This window comes from Desarmillaria tabescens, assembly GCF_030435595.1.
Source record: "Desarmillaria tabescens strain CCBAS 213 chromosome Unknown EV420scaffold_35, whole genome shotgun sequence".
In the NCBI taxonomy this organism is placed as follows: Eukaryota; Fungi; Basidiomycota; class Agaricomycetes; order Agaricales; family Physalacriaceae; genus Desarmillaria; species Desarmillaria tabescens.
The window spans coordinates 43,366-61,621 of record NW_026848334.1 but is presented as its reverse complement, the minus strand read 5'-3'; the positions used below and the strand labels follow the sequence as shown (position 1 = coordinate 61,621).

Below are 18,256 nucleotides of genomic sequence, written 5' to 3'. Positions count from 1 at the left end.
GTGACATTCATGGGAAAGAATCACACTCAGTATACCTGGTTTGGAAGGGGGGCATACGCGTGAAGCCCAAGACTTAATGAAGACCGGAAGCAGAGCCTATATTCCACAGCACTGCGGTTATGTATGTGAGCCAGGGGAAACGGATAGAGATCAAGGAACGTACCTAATGTCCCGTCGTGCTGAGAAGGAAGGCATCATAAATCGATCTACGCGAGGTTCGCGGGATATTGCCTGAAGAAGACCTGACCATGCGGTTCACCGTCGTGCCCGTTTTCATGTTGGACCTCCTAAGCCCCATAGTCTCGACGCTAATGAAGCAGATCATCACTCAAATATCAGGGAACGATCAATGGTTCTGTCGAAGAGTATCTCCGTTGCCGAAACGCTGGTGAACATAGGCAGTCATTCTACCTATTGTAGACGAAGAGGAACATAGCTTCGAGCTTTGGATCCAGCCCAAAACCAGAGCGAAGCGATCATTCACCAACACGACCGGTGACAACGGCATCAAAGTCTCCCCGATGGCAACCACTTTAGCATCTGTGATTCGGAAGAGCGGCTTGAGCTTTTCCATCGCGAACTATCAGCTGAAATGGTGATGCTGATCATCCGTGTGCAGAAACACGTAACGAATGAAACGGTCTTTAGGTGCTGAAGAGGATGTATTGAATAGGATTAGACAAAATCACAGAACGTACAGCATGATGATCTTTTGGAGATCATCAGAACCGAAAGACTGGATTTTTTTGTGGAGGATAAAGCCTGTCACCAGAAAGCCTATCCCTAGACGGAGTAGTACGGGAATGTCCGCATGTGCCCTAGAGAGGTATTATGGTTTGAATAGGCAAAGACAACTGAATTATAATTAGTTCCGTCCGACGATTATTCAACAGACGTACCTAGGGTCGACTGAAAATGAACCAAAGCACCACGATGCACAGCTGATGAATACAGTGTTCGCGACATTTCACCACGGCAGAACGTCATCAGTACCAGGATCAGGACGCCTCGCAGTGTACCTGTCCTAAACCCACGGACCGTCGAACAGTAGCCCAGATCAGAACCTTTTTTGCTTCGATTTCAGGTTCAACGTGTGGTCCTGCGACAAAGAAAGGAACCGTCACTCAGAAGCCCAAAAGGTCAGGGACAAGACAGAAAAGAAGCCACATTCCGTGGAACTCGACAAAGGCGGAAAGAACGATGGACCAGGTGAAACGCTGTGCCGAAGTTATTTATTACTGTAACCATGAAGAAAGGAACAGCCTTCCTAGAACTCGTATCATAAAACGAGTTGGTTCAGCGGTTCGATTCAACAGCAGTTGAGCCGGATGATGTCGGACGAAGAGTATGCCCACGACCGTCACTGTGAAGCCTCTAAGTCAGAAAAAGGGATCTTGAAAGGAACGGGAACATACAATTATTTTAAGCAAGTAGGCATCATTGGAAAAAAAAAAGAATGTAAAGAATCATGTTCTCGTATTATATAAGCCGAAAGCTGTTCAGAACTCGTCATTTCCTGATTGCAGCTAAACTAAAGTAATACTCTATAAGATCGTAGATGATTAATATTGGTTGTCCAAGTACATGCCTAAATAAAAATCATTACCACTAAAGTCCGAAACCCTTAAATCTCCCACCATCATTATGCTAGAGCACAGCCAGGCCGCCCATGATCGCACCAAGGACAGCAAACCAGGACTGCCCGAACGTAACAGCACCTCCATTTGAGGTGCTACTGGATCTACCTGCCGAGCTGGCAGCAGCAGCAGATCCTGTAGACGAAGCACCAGCACTGGAAGCACCCCGCGTGGTGGTCCCGGTACGCGAAGAAGAGCTTCCGCTAGTACTTGTTCCGGTACTCATTACACCCTCTCCGGTACTCGTCGCACTTGAACTGGTCGACGTCGCCGTAGAAGTCCCAGACTACGCAATTAAGCATAGTATTACAAGAGGAATACAGAAAAACGTACGCTTGTCGCAGTCGTGGTGGTAGATACACCAGTCAATACTGCACTCCCGCCTCCAATAGCAGAAAAAGTCGTACATTGCGAGGAAGACGGTACAGGATGAGCAACGGGCGTAGAAGCGTCACCTTGGTGGAACGCTGCGGTGCCGTAGACACCCATAGGCTAATCACGGCATCAGGACAGGGCGCAAAGTATATCTGTGAAAGGAATACCTGTCCGCTGTCACCCTGACATGACTCGAATACACCAGCGTCGTAGTTGGCGGGCATGTTCCATGCACATCCCATCTCGTCGTAGATATGTTGACCTAAATTCAGAAGACGGTCAGCGATTCTGGGACAAAGCGACAGTTTTGCTCTACTTACACCATGTAGGCGCCATGCTCCCGGCAGGATTGCAAGCTCTGAGGCAGAATTGGTCAGCAGCCATAAAATTCTGTCAGAGATTGAGATACAAGCGTTCAGGGGAAAGATAGGTTGTGTACCGTCCATTCAAACACCTGTTCGAGCTTCCCGAAAGCAGTAGAGAACACCAAACCGCCAATTGGGTTGCCTGATATTCAACAAAGTCAGTGTTGCACATCAGCCGACAATAAGACGATGCTTTACCATTCCCAGTCGGCACCATGAGGATCGAGCTCTCCACCAGCATCGCCAGCGGGGATATTAAGCTTAGTCAAATCACCCGTTCCTGTGAAATAGTCTGTTTCATAAATGATTCCTATCAAACGTCAGGGATATACGTACCAGTAACTTGGACAAAGTCGGGCGTCTGAACGAAATGTGCGCCTGTAATAGTACCATTGGGAATGAGACGTGTACCGTAGCCGTCCTAAATGAAACTGGGAAAAAGCGGACAGAGCAAAGGGTCTGGAGAAGGCAACCTTGAGGCACCAAGAGACTTCGATACGCTGTGGGAGCCTTTAGCGTTTCCAAGAAAAATGGCGAGTTCGACGAACCTCTGTATTTCCAATTGTAGAATCGGCGCCTGCTGTGGGCGGGGCCCATAGGCAGCTACAATGTGGGTATGTAAGTGATCCACCTAGGCAGGGGCCGGAAGGCGAAACGTACAAATCATCGACGCCATTGACTAGACGAACATCAGGAATGATATCGCCCAAGATTGACAAGATAACAACGCACTGTAGACATTCTGGCACATCGAATACTGACTAGACGTCGTTCCGCATTTGTTGGTCCCACTCTGACCCTTGCTCAGACGTGTCGGGTGCGGTATCAGGTAGATAGGTCGCGCTATATTGCGCGCCTACGGTAGAGAGTGTGGCGATAAAAAGAACGACGACGGGGGTATGCATCCTGAGTGATGGGAGAAAGTAAGGAGAGATAGGTACGACACGCGACATCTATTGGGAATTTTTAGGGTCTAAATATAGAACACCTGTCAGGAGCACCGGATTTTTAACTGAAACCATGGAGTTGTGTAGCCGTAGCTTTCAGCTATGTACAACGACTAATTGAGCGTTGAGAAATGCAGAAGGCGGGAGCTCGAGCGCTGTGAGTGCAGCAGCGAAAATCAGGGAAAATTCATAGTCTGAGGAACGGAGTAAACAGAAATAACGCTGACAGATAGGGAAAATACTGACAGACACCCAAGAGACGCTGAACTATCGATACCTTGATGGGAATGAGGAACCGCGGAGCTTGACCTAGCAAAGAGACCGTAATCGTCTCAGCGTGTTGAAGAGTTGAAGCGTCAAAGAATCCGAAAAGAAAATGTCGCAATTACTGCAAGATGGCTTGTTAAGGACTGAAACACTTTTACAAAGACACAATGGTAACTGGCATCATTCTGGGACGTCAAGAACTAGTTTTGCGAACGCGGCGCAGCTGCCTGTAAAGGGCGTGTATCGATGTGTTTTTAAGCATCACCCATACTGCTTGCTGCCTGTTCCATGAATTAGGATCTGAGGATAAGAGCAAGCCGATGAATCATCAGACTAGGCCGAGGGCGAAATATCGTAAAACCGAACGTGCGCCGAAGCCGAAATGAACTGGATCAAAGTATATCAGTATCGGGGATCCAAGCAACGTCAGACGAACATACCGACAAGTACGCATGTGATGTGAACGGTGCTCGTGTGCTCCCTAGTCGCGGTGAGAGCAGCCGCTAAGGATAGCAATCGGAAGGTTGAAAGAATTTCGACGCGTCAATGCGGGTTTGCATCGTGTACACCGCGTGGGATCATAAAATTGGGACTAAGCGCCGGCTGTTCCATTAATTAGGCGCGAGAGAATGAGTTCAACACTACAACATCCTAACAACCTGTGGGGCACTACTGACCACAGCATGGTCTATCGATAGATGCCGTATCAATCACATTACAAAAGATCCATGACTCGTGGAAATCAATCCAGCAGTCGCGTATAGACCGTTCCTTCAGCACGAGTACGACATAACACTGTACAGAAAAGAACTGATGAGCAACCGCTCTGACAGTTAGGCTGTGTTACCTTGTGAAAAATCAAAGAAATTCATCTTCCTGTGTGGTGCTCCACCACATCAATAAAACCGATTCCTAATAATTCGGTTGCACCGTGGTACGCGTTGAAATGGTTCGAAACTTTATCCTTCTGGTCCATACTGGACCCGGCAGATAAATAAATTGACGGACTAAGATCTATGACTGGTTTATGTCAGTACCAACCACAGCTTCCATGAAGAAATGGGTAGAGATATCGGTCGTCGTGGTTCAATGAAAAGGTTGAAGTTGTAGTTGTTTGGCATCTCAGTCGGCGCGCATGAACCGTTCGGACCGTCCGCCCGGTTCTTTGCGCCTTGCTCAATTCTCATCCTGTTGCTGCTGGACTTCAGTGGGAATTCGCTGCTTCATTATCTTTCCCAGCTGCTTTAATTTTATCTGAACTACCATGAACGCTCTCAATCCTCAGCATCGCATTCGTCTGCATAGGTGAGTGAAGATGACTCATTGTTACTATGGTCCGTTTGACTTGGTGCGACGCTTGAGCTTCGTCTCTTCGCCATGTCCCCGCAGGTATTCTGGCATCTAGCTTTCAGAAAGTGATCTGTCCTTGCTCACCGTAATTCGGTTTACATGGCAATAAAATTCAGTGTAAGAGCAAATTTTATACTTGTATTTACACCACTTTTGGGCGCAATCTGCTTGAAACTGTGGTTCAACTTTCCTTCTATATTATGTGTACCCGACACTCATTAGCTTCTCAGATAAAAACCACTCACAACTCCGACTTTGTTTAGACCGACCACTTTCTGTACTCTATGCGCCTCGCGATCTGATATGCTGCTTCACTCGAACTCTGCGGTGACTTGTAATTTCTCTGATATTCGCCCAGCTCGAACTGATTCAGCCTACTGTCATTCACTCATTCGCACAGCCCTTGTGGAAATTATTAAGAGGCCTTTCTTAGCGGGGATCACGACGCGATTACTATCAATATTCCCCCCGCCACCTGCAAGAGCGTATTTGGTATGTCTCACGACATGTATTTATCAAAAAATATCCGAATCATTCTGATAGCACAGGAAAAGTGACAGCCCTACTTTTAACTTGACTCGGAATACCTTCCCACCGGTACCACGAAATAATTGCGATATCTTGATTCCCTCGTACAGCCAACCACGAGACTGTGAGTAAGCTGAACCTTCCTGAGATGATGAACGCTCCTTAGTATGTTATGATACCAGCTACTACACATCTTCAATTCCCGCACTACGGCTGGTATTTTACCGATCAGTGCCGCCGTCTCTCTGTAATATATCATTACAATTATGCGGCCAAGGCTATTTTATGTTAAATCCGCATTGCTCCTACTAGCTGGGATACCCGACATTGATTACTTCCGCCAGCTTGAGCTCTCTACAACTTGACCTAGCCGCCGGGACCATCAAATGGCGCATAACCTGCGGCGACTACAGCACTCGCACATCTAAGACGACGCACCCCGCACGAGACAACTAACTTGTTTCCGGCCTCTGAGTCATCGCTGACCACAATGCACGCCGGTCCTTTTTAATTTCGGTTTAAACCAAGTTCCCGCTGCACCGCAAGAAGGCGCTAAGATGGCCTATCAAAGGCATTATACAGAAAGTTGACCACAGGTTCGTCATTCTTTTGATCTTCCATCATGATTCTAGGGTTGATCGTCGTGATAGTCAAGCCTTTCTCAATTGAACCGTAGTTTCCTCTACTCACGGAAGCTCCACCGGGGTTTGATAGTGCGATTTTCGTATAAGCCGGTTGTTTTTCCACAGAATGCACGTCATACATTACAAGTTGTATGAATTTCTGTCATACCGGCGACTCAACGTTGTGTGGAACAAACAAGACATAATGGTGCTATTTTAAGTATCGGTGTATTGTATCTGAATACTCGCCCGGTCCTTGACAATATGTACTACATAGCATTCCTGGATAAATCAGCATAGCGGGTGCGAATGTTCATTGGAACTACATTTCCTAAATTCCTTTCTGAGCCTGAGGTCCGAGTTGATTCGGAAGGCAGAGTAAGACATCAACGTCTTTTCTCATACTCTGTCGACTCGTCCGGTCATCCATCAGAATTGAATGAAAGGTTACGACATCGGAAGATATCACTTCGCGAACCTCTTGTCTCTGCGGAACATATTAAGCCCGGAACAGGCACAGATCACCATGACGAATAAATGCAGTTGTTACAATTAGCTAACTATAATTATACAGATCACACCGATTGGTGTATGATACGCGAGATAAATATATGTACAAGAGTGAGCGACGAAAAGCAACATGCTAAGATATGTATACGACATGACATCGAACGCGGATGCATAGTAACGGACAGCGATTATAACGATGATGGAATGTAACTGAAAGGGAACAATGTAGGAAGGTGAGAGGATGTGATGTGGTTTGGGCAAATGATCTGATGATGAACGAGCTCGTAAGCGATTGAAAAACAGAAGGAAGAAGAGAAGGATAACTCACAGAATTATGATCGCATTCCTTTATCCCTTTATCCGAAGGGGCACCCTGGCGCGTGAGCACCTCTCCAACCACAATGGCAGCACTGGGGCTCGCTGACTCCGCGACTCGTATTCGATAGCGGTGAGCCCAAAGATGGTTCTGAGGATGGGATTGAGGATTCGTGTCCGGAATGGTAGCAAACTGGTACAGAGGATGACGATAAGGTGCACATCGTGTTGGGTATGCTGGGTAAGGAGGACGCGGTATTGGTTTAGATACGAGGTGGGGCTCGACTGGTGCTGGTGCTGTTCACAACTGCCTGCTTTTTATCCAGTCCCGAGGTGGGGCTCGTTTCGAAAAGATTGTATTCAGGTGACAGAATTATATATATCGGGAAACGGGTAGTAGGATCTGACTGATGCTAAGGGGTTTCAGCCGGATAAGAAGCTAAACCATTCCGGGTCAAGGCCGGTGAACAGTTCGAGTCGAGTCGTGAGGTACAGAATTCGATTAGGCGGCCCTGACCTAATATAGACGTATAGGTCCTTATTCGCGGCTCGTTCAGTGACAAATTTTCCGAGAATACTGCCAAAGACAGAGAGAGTAGATGACAAGCAGGTCCTCATATAGAAAGCGGGCCGATGCGCTGAAAGTTAATAAGGAAACTTCAATGACTGCCCAAGGTCATAAGGATGAGGTTGGTGGCGTTAGGGTAGTTAGTATTTGCGGTCTTCTGAGGGAAAAAAGGGCGAATAATGTAGTCATGAAAAGAATAGAATACTTGAAGCAAGACATTACCTCTGTTGGTGACGGATTATTTAACAATATCCAATTCCCCCGTGCAACGTTGGCGTAGTTCTGAGCAGAGCAAGGTCGAGAGAGTAAAGTTCCGAGCGCAACACGGTCACATCACGTTCTGTGCGACTATTGTGACCTCCCTTTTAGGCCTGTCAGCACCGCCACACCGCCACTCAATTTCGAACCACTTCGCATGCTCGACATCTCCTGTGTTATGTCCGAGAGGAAAATACCGCTTCATTTAGATAATGACTTGGGTGGTATCCATCCTCCAAATTATCTTGACAAAGCTCGGTGGTCATCAAATGTTTGGTATCTCATTCCCGAGCGACCAGTGGGCATTTTACAACGGCGTGATTTGTAACTGGACGACGAAGGGAACGTTTGTATCATTTAAATTTTAATGGATCTTAATATCTTTCTTGATTATTCTCTCAGCTTCTCTGAAAACATTCCGTCAGCAAGTCGGTCTCAATCAACTGGTGCTGATTATTCTCTTATGTCCGTACTTCTTTGTTCTGATACGTGTTTCAAGGTCATGATTCAGGGTAGCAGCCCTGAGTATCAAAACTAACGAAATTAGAGCACTTTTGCTGTACGTTTTTTGTGCAGTAGTTCACAGTGTTTGTGATAACTGAGCTTGAGACTCAGTTCAGCCGAAAGCGGGTGACGATGCCGCACCTTGGTTGAACCGAAGTGTTCTCAGGATGATTTAGCGAGGGCATTTGGTTCGTTGAAATAATCTTTCGAATACGATGTCAGTCTCACGAAGTGCATGTAAGCAATCATGAAGAGCCCTCGATACCCTTACCCTTACATCGGAAGTAGGTCAGAGTATTCATGAATACTCGATAAACGTTACAGTGCTGCAGGACAATGATTCCGGGAAATATTCAGACAGGCTTTTCCCCGCCGAATTATCTCAACCTTGAGTTTCTTCTAGTACGTACTTAACAGCGTTCGGATAAAACGAGACTAAATTCAGAGAATTAGTACAACCACTGGTGCGACTTCCATTTAAGTAAACTGCACAGTGCGCTTCTCCAGCCGCGGTTCGGGGTAACAGTGCGGAAAGTAATCGGTACACTGGTAAGCGCCTGCTTGTTCCAGCACCTCGTTCATTTTGATGCTCAAATTGACGGATATCCGGTCCGACTTTTTTTCGCAACATCTGTCCTGGAGTCGAATGATTCATGTGGGGTGGTCGAAGCAAGCCGGAATTATCAAGTATAAGTGGCTTCACTGGCAGCTCGTCATTCCCTGCTTGACAGAGAATAGGATGACGCTGTATCTGCCGTCATCTATACAAGATTGGACTCGAATATTCAAGCTAAGATTTTTCTGACGGTTCAGTGTATTAATTGCCCGCAGGGAATAATCAAGGTGATGTCTCTATTACCACAGCACTTGGAATCTTGACGAACCCCATGCAGCTTGTCATAGCTTCTCAAAACCCGGTGGTATCTTCTATGGCATTGAACATTTTGTGATATGAAGGTAAGTCGCGCACTACGAAGGTGTTCGACTCAGCTGACTCTCGAGCTTCCCCAGCCGCGCGGTTCAAGGTGCATAATGCGGTGTTCATTAATGTGTTCAGAAGTAACCGGTAACTTGGCGAGCACTTCTTTGTCCTGGCCGCTCACTCGCCCTTCCCGACTTGGATGCATGATGCAAGCATGACTTCTGAACGTAATATGTATCCGCGGTTTGATGAACCCTTGGGGAGCACTTATTGCTCGTATATATGGTGATTATCAAGTAACTGGCTCAAACCTGAAGGATCTTGCTCCCTGCTGACGTGTACCAGGATGATGCTGCCCTCGTGGTCATTGGGAATATTCAGTGTCGCATTCGTGCCAGCCGCCCGTTCAAAGCTTCGTATGGAATACGCTGACCTAAATATTGGTACGATTACAATTTCAACAATGTTGGAATGACGCAGCGACCTTCGTCATCACTTTCCCAGGTACATGTTTTTCTCCGTCGGATGAAATACCAAATTTCTGTGACTTATGACATCCTTTTCTCCGTCCTACCAAGTGAGCTGAAGCTGCTCTGGGCCCAAGGAACGGTATCTTCAGGAAGGCCTGGCATTCCCTTCCAACGTACCAAGAAAGTCATCTGACTTGGCAGCTGAAGCGTCCTACCTAGAGTTAATCTTCATTGTGTCAGTTAGAACCACGAGCGCCTGTCTCGGATGTCTTCTAGACCAATCGGTGAGCCGCGAGCGGCGGACAACGTTATCCCCCGAGTTACTGTAGCAACCACCAAGCCTTTCTTCACGTCTATCATTGCCCAACAGAGCACGAAAGACGACTCCTTATCACCTTGGCTTGTAACTATCTCTCGGATTTCCCCATATCACCAAGACTTTCTCCACCTTCAAGTCAACTCCGACATCGCACACGCTTCTAACCGTCTCTCTGTTGCCCAAGTCTCGACCCACCCAAATTGTATTACTCTTGTGGGTCTGTCTCGGTGCCTTCGCCATCCCGGATGATTGACTTTGACGATGTGCGGCGCATAGCACACACTTCTTCAATATAATTGCCGTGTGGCGCAGCGTGTACTTTACATTCATTATGCATGTCTCTTCACGAGAAATCATCGCCACCGATGCAGATCTTCGGATTTTTTTGTCCTTGACAAATTCTTCCGCTTCCTTTTGTCTGGGCTGTTGAGATAGACTCTTTGACGCTGCGGGTGCACGGTGGCGTCGGATAGGGATTTTTAGCCCGAACCGAACCACTTCCTGTTCCTCATTTATCAATGATCTTCACTAATGACGCTCTGAACGGTCTAGACACGAAGTCGAGGATTGATCGTCTTGCATGTACACTCATCCTCAGGCTATACCAGATACGAGGCGACAACCGTTCACTACCAGAACAGAATGTGCGCCACCTATCTCGGATTCATCAAGTTTTGACGCAACTCTGACTGTGTAGAAAACTGGGGTACTTCTTGAAATAGGTCCAAAAGAGCGTACTCTCCTAACGGGTATTGCCGCGCTTGGAAAGAAACGTGCTGCTGGACACAGATCAAAAGGACGGCCAGTACCACGAGCCCGTCGGCGGCGGTAGGGCAGGGTCTTGCACCGTACCCTCCCAGCGATCGAGTGGTTAAACCGCTGACTCAAAATTTCGGACCGCTGAAGTTCTAAAGTCGACAAAATATTTTACATTACAAAGGCTAGAAATCCTTCCGTGACAAGGGCGGAACTATTTTACGGAAAACTGTGTGATAGAGTTTCCAGGGAGGGCGCGCTTGCTTCGCTTCCTGTCCCCTCTAAGAAATTCCATTGTCATGATGGGATTCCGTGTGAGTTCCGCGTACAAGCTTTGTCGGACAGGAGGCAGTGGTACCCTGTCATGTGGAATGAATAACAGAGGCTGGGAGAGGCTAGGGAATCACGTTCCGAGGGGCAGATAGCGAGCGCTATTATGTTCGCATCAGAAGCATGATCTCATACCGAGCCTGCAGGGTTGCCATTTCAAGCGATGTGGGGTAAGGAGAGGGCTTGGATAAGGAAGATTTATGGTGGTGGGATTATCGGAGAAATTACTCCGGGTGCTGGGAGAAGTATACACCTACCGTCGCCTACATTTCGGCAGATGGGTCTAGACATTGTGTTGCTATCATCATCGGCGTGCCGCAGTCGCAACAAAATTGAATATCACGTCAATCTTAACATGGTTGACGTCGGGGAGCACTGGCTCAGCGCGGGGCCATTTGATATGTCGACAAAATCTGCTAAGCACCGAGAAGATCAGGGATTACGCACGCGGAGGTGGATAGTTCTTGATATTTCCTGTCAAATTCTGTACGAATCTAGCAGTCGAATAAGTTATTTTGGATCAGAAGCTGATCCTGAATCGTCCAGACCTAGCAGGGTTGAGAAGAAGAACGGAAAGGAGCGCTTATACGACTTCAACCCTCTGAGTTCGTCATTCATGACGTTTGGTTGCATCGACATCCGTAGTCTCGGAGAGATGATACCTTATGGAACGAGCCACCAGAAAATAAAGTTCTCTGGAGTACTGATAGGTAATCCGTTGGAACTGGAGCCTGGAAATACTTACTAACACGAAAATTTAAGCCATCAACTACGTTGCAGCTCCATCAAGCAATGATTCAGCAGCATAGCCTGAGGTCCCCAGATATGCATGTATGCCTAGAGCGACAAGGAGATTCGGCCAGACCAAGGGTAGTAGTAGAAGCGAAGTTAAAGGATCCGGTTCGAGCGAACATGATAAGGTGCGGGATTATTGTAGTTACCGCTGTCCAAGAATTATTACGAGAAGTCACCTGAATCGTGGAAAATTTACACTGCAAATATTTATGCGCACGTAATCGTTGTATATTCAAATGCTTATCTTCGAGTTGACAGCTTCGATAGTAATGTAGGCACCGATACATTCTGGTCGACCACGTTTCTCCTGCCCAGGCGCTTGAGGTATTTCTGCGACGTGAGTCACATGTGACTTTATCTCCAAGTTGCACGCCTACATATGACGAGCTAGAAGGTCGCTACCAGGGAATACTTGCTATTGTTGTAGGTGCTTATGCCGCAAAGTCCTTAGAAGCCGTCGTTCACGGACTGTAGAAGGTATGTCGGACGGAAGCGTAAGAATTAGAGTTGATGTTATCACTGGCAATACCACGGACGAGGAAAGTGTTATCATTCAGATCATTTAGATTTGTAACCACGAGTAAGAGTCTCAATGTCGGCAATTTGTACATCACCAGAGCCACTATGGTTCATCGGACTGAACAATCCGTAGCACTGAACGGAGGTTTTGTGGAATGCTACGGAATGTCACTGGAACTTTGATAAGAAGACGGTGAGAAGGGGCTATCATTTCGTAGTAGTTGAAGCAAGTAGGTGTCGGCCCGGTATCCGTACACAAAAATAAATGAACATCCGATATTTCTTTGTTTAGAGTGCGTCCCAGCGCGCGCATTATCTATTTGGAGGCTAAATACGACTTTGCATTAGCCTACACTAAAATTCACGGCAAAAACATCGAGAACACATAAACAAAGAATTACATGACAATTGCGTAGTAATACCATCGCAAACATGAAAGGAATCATGATGGTATGGGAGGCAGTTTACCGTGTTGCAAGTAAAAAGTACTAAAAACCACTGTCTTCCTGCATCTTGAGACACTTCGTCGATGAAATCCAACAGCGCAGAACACGACAGCAGAGGGGTATACCTAGTTTGACCAATGGTAAATGATCGGCCATTAAGACGTCGTCGTCTTTAGAGGCAAGTGTGCAGTTACACTTGTTTGGCAAGCATCTGGCGCTTCACCTTCGGCCGACGTATCCAAGTTGCCGGTCTTTGCCACGGGACTTGGGAGAAGGTTTTTCTATCGTTGTTTCCAGTCTGCGATGAGCTTCGGTCGTGGGTGGGCATTGCCACATTGGAGTTCCTAGAGCTTTCCTCCGCCGACCTTTCCTTGAGTCGCCCATGATTGTCACTGATAGGGTTGCTGTAAGCTTTAATCAGTAATTGCACTCTTGGAATCGATGTGTCACATTGGATTTCGTTGCATCAGCAAACTCTGCTGAATGGTGAACATCGTCGACATTCTCTCCTGCCAACTCTTCGCATTACGCCTATATGTCCCTCTGATTTCTTCCCCGTATCGTTATTGTCACAAGGTGACTCCTCGTTGATTGTTATATCACTGCTTACGGCAAAAAAAAAACTTGTTGGCAAGTGATATCGAAGCGATACAGATTCTCTTGCCCATGGGGACTTCTCTATGTTGAAACTCTGGTTAGACCAGCTGCCCACACGCTGGAAAACCTCCGGAATACTCCACAGCGGTGATAATTTGATACGGGGGACTTCGTAAAACTTGAACGATGCACTATGACTCACAATCGATCTTATGATCTTAATTTCCCATACTACTGATCCCATTTTCCTATTTGGACAGTGATTTCTTGGCCGTATTGTGGTAATGTATCCTTGTGATTATCCACCTTTCGATGTAGGACGAATATTATCTATCTTTGTGTTAATTCCTTAAGGCTCTCAGCTGAAAGTAGGGGACACGAATCGCTTCTGACAATCACATGCTGCCAGGTCCGTTCAACTTCAACTTGATAATAATTGTCGTACACGCTGGATACTGAGCCATACTCGGTTTTAGGGTCAGTATGTGGTGGACCCTTCCCCTGAAAAACTTTCTTGCAACCTACTCGGGAAGTGGTGTTGCGACTTTTTTCTCTAGCTCTACAGAGCACCAGTTGATGCCGTGCTCCTAATCGCCGTGATAGGCCGCTGACAATCCACCCCTGTCTTCCTTCATTTCACCTTTCATTTCGGACGCTTTCTAACAAGGTCTAAATCATCCGGTATGAAGGCGCCTAGGAAACGAGGACAATCTTTTCCTGGAAGACTCAATACGTCGTCCGCAACCGCTCGCGGCAAGATGGTCCCCACAGAATCCTACTTGAGTAATGCTTATGGAACGCGTCGGGGATATCGGCTACCCGAACCCGAACTTTCAGATTGCAACAGCATCGTGTGGCACCAAACTCATTGAGTTTTCGTTCTCCTTCAAGTTCCCAGATCTGGGCCAACGTCACCATTTGAAGGCGCCACAATTGACGTAATCAGCTTTTCCTCACGTTCATTTGGTTATGCAGTAGTGAAATCTGTTCTTGAAATATGACCCTTTCATTCAGTCAATTTCGACGTGGGGCGCCGAGGTCGAGCCAATCCCAAACCAAATTTGCTTCGTGAAGGTCAGCTCTAGTGTACCTGTACCTAATGCATATATATGATCGACGATTGTCTCAATGACGTCCAAAGCTGTTACTAACGCTTTGGTCAGCGGTCCGAGTTCCGAGGAAGAGTACGAGCTAACAGCTCGACAGGGTAAAAAAGTAGTACCGGTCTCCTCCTAAAATAAATGTCCTGTGATGATATATACTTCCTTAGTGCAGACCATGACGGTTCGGATCACAGAAATACAACATATAGGAAAAGAGATCCGGCTTACACGTGTAGACCCATGTCATAGGTAGATTTACAGAGGCCGAAGCACGAGAATAACGCAAATCGGCATAGGTTCAAACTTCATGGAATCAATAACCGCAAGTATAGTGTCATGGCTGTGTATGCGAAGATCGGCAATGCGCAAGGCACTGAGCAGGAACAGGTCAGTGAAAAACATGAGCCAAATAAACGTACAGTATGACTCGCAGCCAGGGTTAATCAATGCCAGCGCGTAGAGACGGCTCGATAAAAACAAATTGAATGTAATAGCCGCCTGATTTTCATAGTCCGTGAACCTGTTGCGCTCCATAAGATCTCCGAATGAAACAAAAAACACAAATCTTTGATGCGTCATTCAGATTCCGAGGTCGATTTCCAGCTGGGCGCTTTCTGGCTCCGCATTCAGAACCGGGACCAGATCGCATAATGAAATCGCCAAGGCACTATGCCAAGTGTGGATTGGCTTTGCACTGAATTCACCGGTGAATGGGTATTTTGGTGCAGACTATTGACATGTGAATAGCTTCACCAGCAGAGTTATTATCAAGTCATGACATTTCAGACGCAAGGTCGTCAAGTGCGACTGATGTCGGTTAGCAATAACCATGACAGGGTTTGCCACTCGCCTTTTACGAGCCTCCGACGACAGATATCAGAACCCACGGTCCGAAGTACCTGGTGGACTTCAGGGAAATCAGAAAAAAACGGCATCGAGAATGGAAATGATTGAGACACACTAGTCACGATGACCCGTTGATGTTCGCAGTGGGTTGGATGGATGTGTGAAAGAATATGGAAGACGAAGACGCCTACTGGCACCTACATTTCGGCATCGGGATGGGACGGACATAATAGGCAGCGGTTGGATTCAATTGCTATGCGGAGGGAAACTGTGGCCGGAGACTGATGAATGACAGGCATCTTCGGCCAGCCGCACCACTAGCGTTGTTAGGCGCTGGATAAAGAGAACTGAATAGGAAAACCCGGTTTTGAAGTGACGGAATGCATATAATCACCTGTAAGACGACTGCGAATCGGATCGCAATTTCGTATCCATATGAAGACTAGCCCACAGTCCGCAAAATTCAAGGAGACAGTGATATAACTACTAAAGGCTAGAGAGAACTTTTGATAAGAGGCTTTCATGTCACTTTTAGAGACACAGAATATGGTCTCTTGGTAAGATGTCAGGACATTGGAAGCACCTATTCAATGGATAAAACTTCAGGAAGTTAAACCGTTGATTATATTTGAAGTTATGATATGCCGAAAAAATCGGCAGATCGTTTTGAGATCGTTTGAGATCCCAGATGGACCTAGAAATACCGGTGAATAAGTCAGGCCACCTATTAATGCGATATATACCTGAGAACAGAGAGCTAGAACGAATGTTGGACGTCGTAGAAGAAAGAGATGCTAGAAAAAGGCAACGAACATGGGTGCCCAAAGGTTCGCTCCAGGAGGTCAATGACGTAATTCACCGTCGCGATTGTGGCGTGAGAATCTGTTTTCTCTCGATCGATGTCATCTCCTTCCAGTTACTACCATGCTAAGATGGACCAGCCTGTATTCTCTTCTTCGGCGTTCTCATAGTGTCCAAATTTTGCGCTGCGTTTCTTCGCAAGCCCTCCACTATACCGAGCGAGTAGTCCACGTAGAAAATCTCCCTGCGGGATACAATGTTTCGACCATCCTCGAGACTATGAAGGCTGGTACTCAGGTCGAGAAGATACAACCTCAGAAAACACGACTATCCGTGTATTTTTATGACCAGAACTGTGCTGCTCGATGCTTACAGGCCAATGGAGGAAGTCGTCTGTCGCTGAAAATTGCTCATGCAGAGGGTCGACTACCGAACACCGTTGTTGCCTCTCTGGGGCGCTACCATGCGTCTCATATTCTCACCATAGACCGCGTATCACAGAGGTTCGATATCCAGAAGCTACAGGAAATTGTTCCTAAGAAATCCTTCAACTACAACGAATCTGACGCTCACTCGAGATCCGTTTCCTGGATACATCCACGGCATTCAATGTAGGCTATCATCCTTATTTATCATATGCTTGTTAACATGATTTCTATCCAGACCAGACATGTCCTTCACGAAGTTCCACCGGCATTCAAATTGTAGGCTATCAAAATCTTATGTATATATTGCTTTGCTTAACAACGATCTATCAGAAAAGACATTCCTATAAGAAGGACACTCTCCCCGATTAAGTGTCCCACCTGATCAATCATGTGGATATTTCCCTCCGGAAAACACGTCTCGAGGGCTTCCAGGGATATTGGACTATGTTAGAGGTATGAAAATAGTATGAGCAATATAAACAGATCGGAGGAAAGAGAACCAGTTCAAGGGGTCTCAGCTAAATCTTGGTACGTTTCCGCAAATTATAGTGAGATACATATATCAGGAATCCATTGGAGAATCTCTCTTAAGCTTGGAGAATGTAGCCGAGCACATATGAAGTGCAACGGGAGAAGCCACCACAGTTCAACTCGAGTTCAACGCAGCCTAACGCAAACGTGACACGCCGTCACAACTATCGTCACATTTGCGTTCTCGTTTGCGTTTTGTCTCGAACGCATGCGTTTACTACAACGACGCTCGCGTTCGATTTAATAACGCATGCGTGACTTATTTTTGAGTTGCGTAAGCGAGTTGCGTCGATTCGAGAGGTGCACACAAGTTTTTCGGTTTACCAAAAGTCCAAAAAATGCAAGGGTTCACAACTGATTCAACGCGAAATGATACTGAAGTAAGAGGATTATGTTCTAAGACATATATAGCTAAATTCACACGCCTTTATGGCTTTCCAAGATAGTTTCACACTGTTTCTATGTCATAGAAAGCTGCCGATACATGTCCAGTAAATACGTCGAAAGTAGGTAAGTGCGTCATATAAATACACATGGTAGTATTATTCTTGAAGGTAGACTAACTATTAGAGGTCACGCACTGAACGCATCGAAGGAACGCAAACGCATCCGAGTTGAACGCATTCAAACGCAGTTGAACGCACGCACGCAAGGGTCGAACGCAGAATTCTCCTCGCCCCTTCACGAAGACTGGAGCTTCAAAAATTCCCAATTTGATTACGTCCACGACGACGAAAACAGCTTCTTCCCAGACTGGTACCCGATGGAAGAAAGGAATTCCAGGAGAGCGTTGAAACGAAGCGTCGAAATACGGGGCATCACGTCCCCGATAATTGCCGAAATTTGTCAAGGATGGGTAGACCGATTTGACGAGGTCTCGTCCGCCTTGGTTTCTGCATCCCTCTTGCCGAAAACAGAGGTAAGTCGACCAGCTATGAAAATCTAACCTGTGACTAGATGTCGTTCTTTCAGTTAACATATCTCGGCTTCGCGACGGAACTGGCTGCAGAGGAGTTTCTGAAGATGTTTCAAGTCAAGGCTACGAAGGCGGGAGTCCAGATGGAATTGGCTGTAGGGGATCACACGATACACCCCAGTCTGATCACGGCTATGAGCTTGGGTGCTAGTCGTTCGCTTGCGTTTACT

General features: G+C 46.7%; 2 protein-coding genes across 2 annotated transcripts; one reads left to right on the top strand and one right to left on the bottom strand.

Moving 5' to 3' along the window:
• Nucleotides 1-1,647: 1,647 nt before the first annotated feature.
• Nucleotides 1,648-3,282, bottom strand: EV420DRAFT_1646376 (uncharacterized protein; the record flags this gene model as incomplete). The annotated part of the gene is made up of 12 exons (XM_060477904.1): nt 1,648-1,923; nt 1,971-2,129; nt 2,180-2,274; nt 2,333-2,402; nt 2,452-2,519; nt 2,592-2,657; nt 2,714-2,798; nt 2,851-2,877; nt 2,926-2,980; nt 3,038-3,056; nt 3,110-3,138; nt 3,188-3,282. The coding sequence occupies 12 exons, from the start codon at nt 3,280-3,282 to the stop codon at nt 1,648-1,650; spliced, it is 1,044 nt and encodes a 347-aa protein (XP_060327330.1).
• Nucleotides 3,283-11,207: 7,925 nt separating this feature from the next.
• On the top strand, nt 11,208-12,313 carry EV420DRAFT_1482667 (uncharacterized protein; the record flags this gene model as incomplete). Its single annotated transcript, XM_060469918.1, has 4 exons — nt 11,208-11,754; nt 11,886-11,964; nt 12,115-12,176; nt 12,267-12,313. 4 exons carry the CDS (start codon nt 11,208-11,210, stop codon nt 12,311-12,313), a joined length of 735 nt encoding a protein of 244 aa, XP_060327329.1.
• Between the last annotated feature and the right edge of the window lie 5,943 nt (nt 12,314-18,256).